The sequence below is a fragment of the Sycon ciliatum genome, chromosome 8 (assembly GCF_964019385.1).
Source record: "Sycon ciliatum chromosome 8, ocSycCili1.1, whole genome shotgun sequence".
Lineage (NCBI taxonomy): Eukaryota > Metazoa > Porifera > Calcarea > Leucosolenida > Sycettidae > Sycon > Sycon ciliatum.
Window position 1 is genome coordinate 24,911,526 of NC_088650.1, and position 12,679 is coordinate 24,924,204.

Sequence of the window (12,679 nt, forward strand, 5' to 3'; positions counted from 1 at the left end):
AGTGCAGGAACGAGCGCTTCAATGCCAGCGGTACAGATGTGGGCGGGTCAGTGGCACCCCGGTTGGTGTCGAATCTCCCCAAGACTGATTTGTACAGTACTATCTCGGACGCGCGCACACACACACACACACACACACACACACACACACACACACACACACACACACACACACACGCACACACACACACACACACACGCATACACACACGCACATACACACATACACAAGACCCAACGCTCGGAACAGCCACCTTCCTTACCCTTTAACCGTTTATTAACGCCGAAGTCGGGGCATCTTAGCTCACACGTACACCTACAGCTACAATAATCACAATAAATTATGTACTAGGTGAAGTGCGAGAAAGCCCAGCGGACAGCAGCTGCCGCCATGACACTGTCTTCCAGCTTTGACAGCCTAGCCGCTTGATGAAGCATCCTGGCATGCCGGCAGTCATTCTGGTGCCATATCTGGTGTCATATCTGGTATGTGTCATTATAGGCTTATAGCACATGACAGATTTTACTTGCATGTGGAAGCAAGCATGATGCATAACACAGTGCTGTACTACTAACATTGTCCAAAATGTACATGCAACTGGAGTTGATTGGCGCATGGTACGAATCGATATCGACATGTCTCATAATTCCCCCGGACCATGGCATGTGTGCATGCAGTGCACGCTCCGGAATATCATTGCAAATGCTCAACGCGCCGTGGATGCATGACCTTGCAGATTTGTAGTACAATGTAGCTGATCATGCGCGCGTACAGATCGCGCGATAGGGGAAAGTTACATCACGGGATAGACGCGAGGAGTCCTGGTCCCTCGGCTAAAGTCGTTATGAGGAGGACTACTGTCATGGCGTTCATAACGCGCTAGAACTGCACAGCGGCAATGAAGGCAAAGTGTGTTGAAATAGAGAAGACGAAGATAGGTAGAGGAATACTAGTACTCAGCGAGTGCGAGTGAGCGCTTAGGTAGCGGAGGGCGTGATCAAAGAAGAGCAGGAGAACCTCCGTCGGCTCGTCCAGGATGGCGTCTGTCTACGGCGGGATTGCTTCGCCTCTTCATCGTCTTCGTGATTCTGTCAATGGTGATGCAGGATGCTGAAGGATGGGTTTCGCCGGAGACGGCGGCGTTGCGTTACAAATGGCTGGCAGTCAGGGCAGCGTGTAACGTTAACTGTGGATTCGGCACGAGAAAACGGTGAGTCAGGGCTCAGGAGTATTATCCTCCTCCTGCTTCTCCCTCCACTCCCCCCCCTTTCTCTCTCTCTCTCTCTCTCTCTCTCTCTCTTTCTCCTCTCTCTCTCTCTCTCTCTCTCTCTCTCTCTCGCTCTTCTCTCTCTCTCTCTCTCTCTCTCTCTCTCTCTCTCTCTCTCTCTCTCTCTCTCTCTCTCTCTCTCTCTCTCTCTCTCTCTCTCTCTCTCTCTCTCTCTCTCTCTCTCTCTCTCTCTCTCTCTCTCTCTCTCTCTCTCTCTCTCTCTCTCTCTCTCTCTCTCTCTCTCTCTCTCTCTCTCTCTCTCTCTCTCTCTCTCTCTCTCTCTCTCTCTCTCTCTCTCTCTCTCTCTCTCTCTCTCTCTCTCTCTCTCTCTCTCTCTCTCTCTCTCTCTCTCTCTCTCTCTCTCTCTCTCTCTCTCTCTCTCTCTCTCTCTCTCTCTCTCTCTCTCTCTCTCTCTCTCTCTCTCTCTCTCTCTCTCTCTCTCTCTCTCTCTCTCTCTCTCTCTCTCTCTCTCTCTCTCTCTCTCTCTCTCTCAGCAACGGAGGGTCTCCAGACCAAACTGTAATAGTGGGTGAATGATGTCCACCTCGGGGATAAAAGGAGCCAACTTTGCGCGAAATTGGAAATTTGGCCATGTCGGGTGATGTTTGGTCGTTAGCGTTACAGACATTACGCTCTGCCTTTGTGGTGTTGAGCACTGTCAAGCACTCTGGGTACATCCTTCGGTGAATTAGCTCCCACTTCCCGTGGTAGAGCACTCTTACCTTAGCTGTGCTACCCCAACAATGGACACCCCAGGCGCGTCAACCTCGGATACTCTCTGAAGAATATCCCCTTGCCCAGCCACAAGGAGTACACACTACGTCTCAATGAAAGGACGGAACAAAAAAGAAGTTATACCACCCTCTCCTGGCATATATACCGGCATGGTCGGCACCCGATCTTCATGTTGCCTGATGATTGCGTAAGCATGAAACTTAAAGTAGCAGCAAACAAGCCTTGATTGTCCTTGTTGTTCTGTAGAGGACATTGATCCTAAAAACTTTCTTTCCCTGCCCTCCCCCCCCCCCCCCCCACCCCTCAATCACTCTCACACAAACACACGCAGAAAAGAACAGACGGTTTAATTCGCCTTAGTGCTTTTCGCGTCCCTAATATGCTGAAAAAGTGCTCTTTTTTCAGTGAAAACAGGCAAAAAGTGCTCTTTTTTCAGTGAAGGATAGCCATGATACATGTAATTGTTCAGATATGAACCCAAGCTGAGAAATGAATACGCACTCTTCCATTTATGGGTCCACGAAAGGCAAAACAGTAAGTAAAGTTTAAAAAAACCCACTTTTCACAGCATTCTGCACACTGGGTACAAGCTTCACCAACTTGTTGCCCACCCCCCCCCCCCCCCCGAAAATGCGGCGTGCCAAGGCCCATCCGCATCGAGCACTCGGAAACTGTGACCGCATGCATGAGCAAACAGATTTTAGCACTTTTTCAGCTAAAAAAGCTAAAAAAAGCTCAAAAAGGGCGATATTCACCAAAAAACGCAATAAAGGGCGAAAGAAACGGGCTTTTCCAAAAAGGGCCAAAAATAGTCCATCAGCCAGTGGTGCCAAAGTGAGTCCCCTGTTGCACTTACAAATCGAACACCTGGAACTGACATCAATCGACAGCAAAAGCATCACTGAATCCGACCTGCCTACTTTCCCTAGCGAAACTCTTGCACTCCTTTTGCAGTGCGCCTTGGAAGTTCGACAAATTTCTTCTTCTTCAACAGCCATTACGAGGTTTTCCATCCGTTTTATCAGGACATCCAATGCGTCTTCAGTGAAAAACGTGGAGTTTTGTCAACGTTTGGTGTGGTTTTCCGTGGCGATCGACCTAAAATCGAGAAATAAATCGCCGTCGATTTAAGCAGAGGTGAGTTGGCTTGGAGCACGTACAGATTCAAAAAATATGTGTACATGCGCACCGGGAAGAAGATGAAGATGCTCACCATTTTCAAATAACAAATTCAAAAAACTACATTTAGAAAAGCGATCCTGTCAGCTTTTCTATTATTGTGTTCACATGGCAAGAAAAACGACACCGCTATGCTACGTAAGTTTCTACGTAAGGTGCTCGGTATTTCACTTAGGCTACGTAAGTCTCTACGTAAGGTGCTCGTTAACGGGTGGTAGCCGCGTGCTGTGCACGTGCACTGCAGACATTGTGTTGCAGTGCAGTTCGTGTTTGGATGTGCATGCGCGAGGAACTTTCTCCTTTGGAACTGCTTCTTGTATGAGCTGTTTCGGATATTTCGTCTCCTGGCCTGGCTTAATAACCGCTTATTTCGTTTCGGCGCTGCTGAGACCTCCTTTCGCGGAATATTACTCAATGACAGGTGAGTTGACCAGTTCCCTTTGATTCATTTGCTTGTGTTGATTCTTTCATTTACGAAAAGTGTGCTGATTTTGGGCGGAATGCAATAAATAATGGAAAAGCTGACAGGATCTCTTTTCTAAATTTAGCTTTTCCGCTGCCGAGGCCTCCTTTTACGGAATACTCGATGACAGGTGATCTCTGAGTTGACCGGTTTCCTTCGATTCATTTGCTTATGCTCACCCTTTCATTTACGGAAACGTGTGCAGATTTTATTCGGATTTAGATCCATTTTTATCTCTTTGCCCTTGTCTACAGTGTGCGAAGAACGCGAGTTCACCTTCTTGACGGTAAGGCTTATGTTAGATGTGTTGTCGAAGTACTCATATTCATTGTACATTGGTACGTACGTTACAAGTAAGGCACTGGTCAGTGGCATACTATCGTTGGCAGTTCCCAATCTGGAGGGAAAGGTTCAAGGACCCATTGACCGAGTTTGCATAATAAATTCGCATATCAGGGAAAATCTCCATTGTGGAGAGGTTCAGTAAACTTGTTTGCTTCATACGAAACAAGCCAATGGGTGCAGTCTCGTCTCGTGAAGATCTCGTACTTGTATGATTGGATTTGTTTACTCGAGTCTGGGCTGTTTGATTTATTATTTGTGAGTACCGCCGAGATTGCACTGCCCCAAATAAAGTTTCGTGCCGCCAAAGCAAGAATTACGATCTGCAATCTGTTTGTTGTACCTGCAAGAATGTGCTGTACATGTATCGTACTTTCTCTGTTGCTGTTTCAGTTGCCGTCATGTTGCTAAAGAAACGTTCAGTAGAGAGGTTCTGCAAAACGAAAATTCGAACGAAGTTTCGCGACAGTCCTTGCGAAAGTGTGTACGAATTTTTGCACGAACTTTGCGTTCTGCACATTTTCGTAGTTTGCGCGGGCCAAGCGCACGTACGCCATGACCCGATCTCACGAAAGTGTGTACGACAGTTCATTTCGCGTCCCCTGCAAGTTTCGCGTCCAAAGTTGCGAATTCGTGCGAAGTTTCGCACTTCATGACGTAGAACGAAAGTTTGTACGCATTTTCGGTTTGCGGAACCTCTCTAGTCACTCATTTCTTTCATACGAGACGAGTCAATGAGTTGGTGTGGCTTAGAATCTTTCGCTGTAGAAGAAACCTATTTTGTATGTCTATTGGAGAAATAATTGTATTCACTGGTTATAAAATAGGTTAAGACAAACTACACAGAATAAATACCATCGGTCCCTTGGTGTTCGTCCTAAAGAGGTTAGACTGGATATCATTCATACTCACCAAAAGATGTGTAAGATTTTATTATTATGGAGTGCCTTGTTTATCTCTCAGTACCTCCAACCATAGCCTTGCCCCTTTTATCCTCAGGATCAGTGTAGTTGTTGGAACGAGGTGTCGGACTCCGCAATGTATTTGTTTACATTTTAATACATGTTTATTGTTCCTCCTTTGCTGTGTTGTTTTAGAAAATCGTGGACTAACAGTTTGAAGTCATTGAACTACTTCCAAAAGTTGTATCGACATCAACAGGATTACGATTTCAGTGCAATATGATGCAAGATGACCTTATCACGATAACCCATGATTATAAACCATTATAAACACAGAATCAACAAAAACATGTGTGACACGCACCTGGTTACATTTCTCAAATAAATCTGATCGAGGGTGGGGAAATCTGAAATATCTGAAAGGCAAGACAATTTGATGATAGAGTCATACTACAGCAACATGCACAGAATGACCTCCGTATAAAAAAAAGTATCACCACGGTCCACCACTACTCACATGTTTCCCCGCAGAAGAACATGCTAGTGCCATTTTCTGAAGGAAAGGCTTGCACATCAATGCGTATAATACGGTATTGATATGATGTGAAGACCATCATTTAGGACATTCCATTGATTGGTGACAGAAAAAACAAAAGAAATTATAGCAATAAAAACTGCTTTATGGCAGTTTTCTAAAAAAAGTTATTGTGTTCTAGTCCATGGACGGACCCCGTCTAAAAAGTAAGAAATTAACGAAATGTGATAGCCGAAAATTAAAATTTCACACAAAACCTCACAATAATCACACACAGAATGAAAAGCTACATGTACATGTAGAAGACCTTTTCCCCTCGTGATCCTCTTTCCTATGCATGCATGACATGCATGTTGCCAATTGTTGGTGCAGTACAAGTTTAGTGTTGAAAGCAGCATTTCAAGTGTTGTGATTATTGTGAGGTTTTGTGTGAAATTTTAATTTTCGGCTATCACATTTCGTTAATTTCTTACTTTTTAGACGGGGTCCGTCCATGGACTAGAACACAATAACTTTTTTTAGAAAACTGCCATAAAGCAGTTTTTATTGCTATAATGACTATTGTACTGCAATTGTTGTAGTTACTTGTTTGCAACTACAATGGTATCAAGTAGATAATCAAGCGAGGTACAGAGGGATTGATGGCTGATCAAAGCCCAAGGGACCAGCCCGAGGGCTCTGATCAGTCATCAAGCCCGACTGTACCTCGCTTGAATATGCTTCAGACGATCCCCAACAATTTTTTTGATTTTGAATTCAATCGCTTTATCTTTGGGTGATCTCGAGTGCGGTAGATAGTACTTCGAAGTAGTACAACTGTAACTGTACTACTACCTGGTTGCAACATGTTCAAAGCAGCCTTGCCTTTATTTCAACTGTTTGCTGTCAGCATCCAGAGTCATGGCGTTTGCTAGTTTGTCGTAATGGAGAAAAGAACTGCATGGCATTCACTCGATGTAGAACATCCATCGCCGCAGATTCCTTACTTTTAGCTCTCCACGTTCCTTATTTTCCCAGGGATCAGGACCTTCCCGGGGTGATTCCATTCAGGGTGGAAGCGTAGATCACTTTTGACAAACAGTAAAAACTACGATTAAAACCTGCTTGACATGACTCGGGGTGCATACTTCGGAAACCCGAAGGTGGATGATGTTCAATACTAGCTCATTGTAATCTTCCTGAAGGTATGTATTCGGATGCTCAATTAAATAGAACAGTGAAAGAGATGTGTAATGGAACAACACTCTACAAGTAGCGAACAACAATTTTATTGTAATTTGAATCCAGGCACACGTGTAATACGGAAACTGCAATGGTTTACACTGCAAATCTTCTCGATTTGCAAGATTTTTCCCGTAATTCACAAAAATCTGAAAGTTCATTCCTGAAACGCGCATGGCACTGATTGGAGATTGGGTTTAGGTCACAACAATGGCTGTCGATGAAATGCCAAAAATGGTCACTTTGTCGGCTTCCCCCTGCAGAGCGTGCAAGTCGTTTACTCTTTTTATTTGCGGATTCGGTGTACAGGGTACCTAACCTCCCCATTGAGGCCAAAATCAAGTATTCGATTTCTAAGTGCAACAGGGTGCTTGAATTTGACGACTTCTGAGTTCTTGGCTGATGGACTAAAAGGGCGAAAAAAAGGGCGAGCACCTTTGGGAAAGGGCTAGCAGCCCCGCGCGGCCGCACATCCACGTTCAAGCACTAAAAATTAATAGTAAAAATATTAATTGGCCGACTTAGATTCTACGACAAGAAACTCACCGGCGCCAACGCAGATTTGTCGGAAACTAAACTACGGCAACACCGTTTAGGCATGGGCGGGTAATGCTAGTTATTTGCTGCGATAATGCAATGCTCATAATGCTCATAATAATTATGAGGATATACATGTAATGCCACTTATAATACTCACACTACTCCATAATGCCAGTTTGAAAGTAATAGTTGGAAAAGTCCCCTTGGATCAAGGCCAAAGCGTAGAAGAAGAAAACCTTAAACAGCAGTGAGCATGTTGTCTGAAACAATCCACTGAGAAGGTTGATTTGCAACGTCAAGTCTCCGGACGAAGCCGGATGGGTTCAGATGCACGATTTTGGAACTGGACCTAGCCAGCTTCATGCATGACACCGTTGTCGACCGGCAATTACGCTTGTAATGCCAATTTTGCATGCGAAATGGTGTTATAATGCCAGCATTATGCCACCTGGAAAAAAGGGACTATAATCATGATAATGCCAGCCATAATGCTAGCATTACCCGCCCATGCCTATTTCGTACGAGTCCACATGGTCCATGTCGGCCGCAAAATCGGCGATGTGTGGACCAGGCATATGTAACCATGGTAACAAGTAACACAGCCAATGGCAGTACAGATGGAAATGATTCCAGCTGTAGACAGTGTGTAGTGTAGGTACGCGTAGGTCTACCCTGCCACAGCCGGGCCACAGCGTGTAATACTACATTAGTACATAGACCACCTGTTGAGTTCGAAACAGGACGACTGACGACACATTATCCAGACATTACAACGGGAACAGGTAGGTTGGGGGAACGACATTTATTATAGACGACGAGACAAGAGACCAAGACGAACGAAACGACTACATTGAAGAGTGAGAAAAGAGAGAAAGAGATCAAGTCTAAACGGCAAGATAAAGGGCCTGGGTACTAGTAGCTATGGCAAATATGGGCGCGCAAGTAGCTACCCAGGCCAACGGAACAAAAGGAGACAAAAGGTGAGTACGTAAGTGCATGCAGGTCAGCTAGAAAAGGTACGGGAGGTGGTACCTAACATACCACCCCTCCATGAAAAAATCCCGCGTCCTCGCGGAGAGAAAAAAAAGAGAAAAAGATTTAAAAAAATGACTGAAGGAGAAAAAACACACACACACACACACACACACACACAACGCACGGGCCTCACAAAAGTGTGTACTAAAAAAATGCACTACAGATCATTACAACCGTCAACGTTCCTGTACTACTCATACTATAGTGTGTACATTGCCAATAACAACGGGCCCAAACGCCCCTTCAAAACATGGCACAAAAAATTACTACTGGAGTTCGACGAGGGACTTGAATTGTATTCTGAGGACTAGTATTTTGCACGGCTAATAGAGCCTAGTTACACTTTAAATTATACGACATAAATAAGAGAGCGTGGCTCACCATGATCGGACCCCTAATATTAAAGGGGAAGTTAAGGCAAAAATTAAAATTTCACCAGTTGTAGTCTTCGGGGTGCTGAGTCGAATGGTCCTGGTCCGAGGAAGCTGAGACGCTCCCTTCCTACTTGAATCCCAATCGAACTCGCGCACTTCCGCCGAAACTGGGTGACTGCGCCCTACGAGATGGGGATTTGTATGCAAAATGTCACTAAAAGCGCCATTTCGTTCTTATAAAAGCACGGATGACCGCGATTGGCCCATATGTTGTAGTCTTTTGGACGCTGAGTCGACTGGTTTTGGTCCGAAAAGGCTGCGATGCAGCGTTCGCCCCTAATTCCCAATCGAACATGGTTGAACAAACGGTCACGTGCTCCTGCGTACACCAGTCACCTGGTCACCGTGCCTGCAGGGTACAACTTACAGCCTGTTTTGACCTTTTTTGGGTGCAGTCCTGTCACTCGAGTTGAACCTTGGTGTGAAAGTTGTCGCCTGCTGGCGCGGTGACCAGGTGATTTTGGCACCCAGGAGCACGTGACCGCTTCTTCAACCATGTTCGATTGGGAATAAAGGAGGAACGCTGCATCGCAGCCTTTTCGGACCAAAACCAGTCGACTCAGCGTCCAAAGGACTACAACATATGGGCCAATCGCGGTCATCCGTGCTTTTATAAGAACGAAATGGCGCTTTTAGTGACATTTTGCATACAAATCCCCATCTCGTAGGGCGCAGTCACCCAGTTTCGGTGGAAGTGCGCGAGTTCGATTGGGATTCAAGTAGGAAGGGAGCGTCTCAGCTTTCTCGGACCAAGACCATTCGACTCAGCACCCCGAAGACTACAACTGGTGAAATTTTAATTTTTGCCTTAACTTCCCCTTTAATGAAGGACACCCGCGCGCACACACACTACAAAAAAATTCACGAAAATAAATTTGACGAAGAAGGAACGCATACAAAAAAAAAAAAGAAAGAGAGAAAGGTAGCTGACCTGAGCTGCATGGCTTGAACGACACGACGAGACGAGGTTTATAGAGACGAGACGAGGTTGGCGTAGGAGAGACGAGACTGACATGGACGAGACGAGGTTGACATAGACGAGACGAATGGCGGTTGAGGACGGCTGGGCATGGGATGATCTCAGGGTCGTGGGTCGATCATGGCAATAATCGGGCGCCAATGTTGAATTCGAAACAGGACGACTGACGACACATTATCCAGACATTACAACGGGAACAGGTAGGTTGGGGGAACGACATTTATTATAGACGACGAGACAAGAGACCAAGACGAACGAAACGACTACATTGAAGAGTGAGAAAAGAGAGAAAGAGATCAAGTCTAAACGGCAAGATAAAGGGCCTGGGAAGCTATGGCAAATATGGGCGCGCAAGTAGCTACCCAGGCCAACGGAACAAAAGGAGACAAAAGGTGAGTACGTAAGTGCATGCAGCGCAGGCCAGCTAGAAAAGGTACGGGAGGTGGTACCTAACACACCCGTCTTTGTGGTCCACTTCACAACAATAACACACACAGAAGTCTCTGCTGTGAGCACGGTGGCTCGGCAATGGCTTTATTATTGATATTATTATATCTCCTTCCTGATATTTTTTCTTTTTTTTTCTTTTTCTTTTTTTTTTTTGTTTGAATAATTGTACGCATAGGGCCTGATATCATAAGAAAAATTAGCACAAGACACTGCTGCTACTGTAGTAGCACAGCAAAACACACAGAAAACGACAAAATGTTACAATGAATGTAACAACACCCGTCCAAGCTAAAGGACCGACATCCCTGCCCCAGGACGGCATCTCGAAACCCCCACACACTCACCACACGGTCATCATCCAGCTTCAGTTCAATCACTGTATTCTTCCCCTGCAGACTCAACCCCCCTGTCACTAGCCATACAATCTGAAGCTGTATGTAACCATACAATGGCCCACGACGCACACACCACCCCTATGTTTTTTAACTAAAAAAGAAAAGCAGTCGTAAGGGCCTGTCCAGACTAGGTAGAAAACCACGTAAACACGCCGTAAACATGCTTGTTGCCAAGGTGAGTGACGAAAAATGGCCGAAAACGGGGAACGTGGGATTCATGCGGAACGTGAGTCGCGGACCCCTGTACAAAGCACGTTTCTCATCTACGTGCCGTTTTCGCAGTGTTTGGTGTGTGGGAGTCGATGGAGGTTGTGGATCGCAGTTTTTTCTTGCTGTTTCCAGCTGCCGCTTGTTTTCGCTTTGGAGTTGTCACACGTCCGTTTCAGCGACCACTCGGAGGCGACATTGATACAGTCATGGCTGGACATGCAGAGAAATCCCAGGGTCTGATGAAAAGGACGGTGTAGTAGCGAGACTCGGAGAATTCACTGAAAATTTGATCTAGTTTGGAGAGGAAGCAGAACCCTCTTGTGACAAAAATTGACAACATGAAGGCCAAAGCCAGGGACTTTTACTGGAAATACACGGCGGCCACCAACACTGGTTCGTCAAGCGATGCTACAGCCGGCCTCGACCTTGGCGCTGCGCTACCGCGAGAGTCACACGGTGGCCAAATTTCCGCACCTGGAACAGAGTTCAGGGTGATATTCCTTGAGCTCGGCGTCAGTGCTGCCATCGCTGGGTCGCCACTTGTTTTGTAGCTAGCTGGGTAGGTCTAGACCAAGCCAGGGAGTCCTTTCCTGGTCTACGCGCTACAGACATTGTGCAATCGCGGCATCTAGAGAAAATAATGAACAGGGACACGACGTAGTTACACTGGCGACAGATTTCAGTGTGGACAGAGCATCGCGTGTACGTCACGTACTCTGAAACGGCACGCCGTTTTTATTACATAGTGTGGATAGGCCCTTACTGCAACAGCCACATGGCCAATAAGAAAAACCAATACGATAATATAAACACACACCCGTACCCAGAAGTCAGGGGTGGGAGGGTGGGATACAACATGCACCAACGAAAAGCCACTGCGAAGTGACAGGAATGCGGTCCAGCACAACATTTTTGCGGACGCAAAAAGTTGTGGGGAAATCCCAAAATCGGTGCGATTTTGCATGAGCCCAAATGTTCAGGTTACCCACAAAGACACAAGCTTTCCAACTCTCTTTGGCCGTTGGAAAGCGTACCTTTTCAGGTGATCTACGGATATTTCCCCTACAATAGTTTGAGGGGATTATGGCTCATAATCCCCTCAAACGAGGGGATCTGCGCGCCGCGGGGATTATGAAAAATAATCCCCTCGGAACCGTGCAAGAGCCATCATAATTGGACATGTAGTATGCTATTGCAGTATTGGCTGTAGTATTGCTAGTTTATCATCAGATCATGTCGGCATGCCACGCACCCTTTTCAGAAAATAACCGCTGACTGGAACAGTGGATTTGTAGAAAACAGAGGACCCTATCGGCGCATGAACTGCGGAATAACAGAGAGCCAGCAAAGGGCTGGCGCATCAAACTTCAAAGGCAAAGGTTGTGCCGGCAGTGGAGGAAGGTGGATCGTCACGAGAGTTGAACCTAAGGAACGCAGAGGATTGCGCGCAGTCGACGGCCGTGAGGATTTCTGCTACAGAGGTTTCCTTCCAACGAGCAACGGAGACGGTCGCTCTACGCGTGGAATGCGCCTTGAAAACCGTGTCCGTGTGTAGACTGTAGTGGCACGGTGTTCACACCAGCATCCGACATGATGAAAGCGGAGCCACCTATCTGCAATCACGGGTGATCGATGGGACCGGCTTGTGAGGATGTCACCGGATCGACAGAAGCAGAGGGGTGGCAGATGTCGGGCAGCCGGCCGGTTACAAAGTCTTTGTTTGTGCAGAATACTGCCGCAGAGCATCCACTACACACAGCTGAGGGTACCGAGCCTAAGCAGGGAAGACAAACTGCTCGGCTGTTGCATCACCGACCCGCTGATTCTTGGTAAAAAAAATTCTTCGAGAGACTTGGGCGTGTAGGTAATGTTTTAGTTGTTACGGAACCGATCCAACACGCCTGAACTGTGGCTGAAGATCTACATTCCCCATGCTGCTGCAGTGTGGCTGCGGAGGACGGGACTGGTATGCAGCCTTGAGCGGACGGAACA

General features: G+C 46.4%; 1 protein-coding gene across 1 annotated transcript in view; it reads left to right on the forward strand.

The window, feature by feature from the left end:
* Positions 1–799: 799 nt before the first annotated feature.
* The window catches only part of LOC135822462 (protocadherin Fat 4-like), a 69,991-nt gene continuing 58,111 nt past the window's right edge, over positions 800–12,679 (forward strand). Inside the window, exon 1 of the mRNA XM_065335232.1 lies at positions 800–1,210. Within this exon, the coding sequence (XP_065191304.1) occupies positions 1,095–1,210 (116 nt within the window). The 5' untranslated portion in view covers positions 800–1,094. The remainder of the gene's footprint in view (positions 1,211–12,679) is intronic.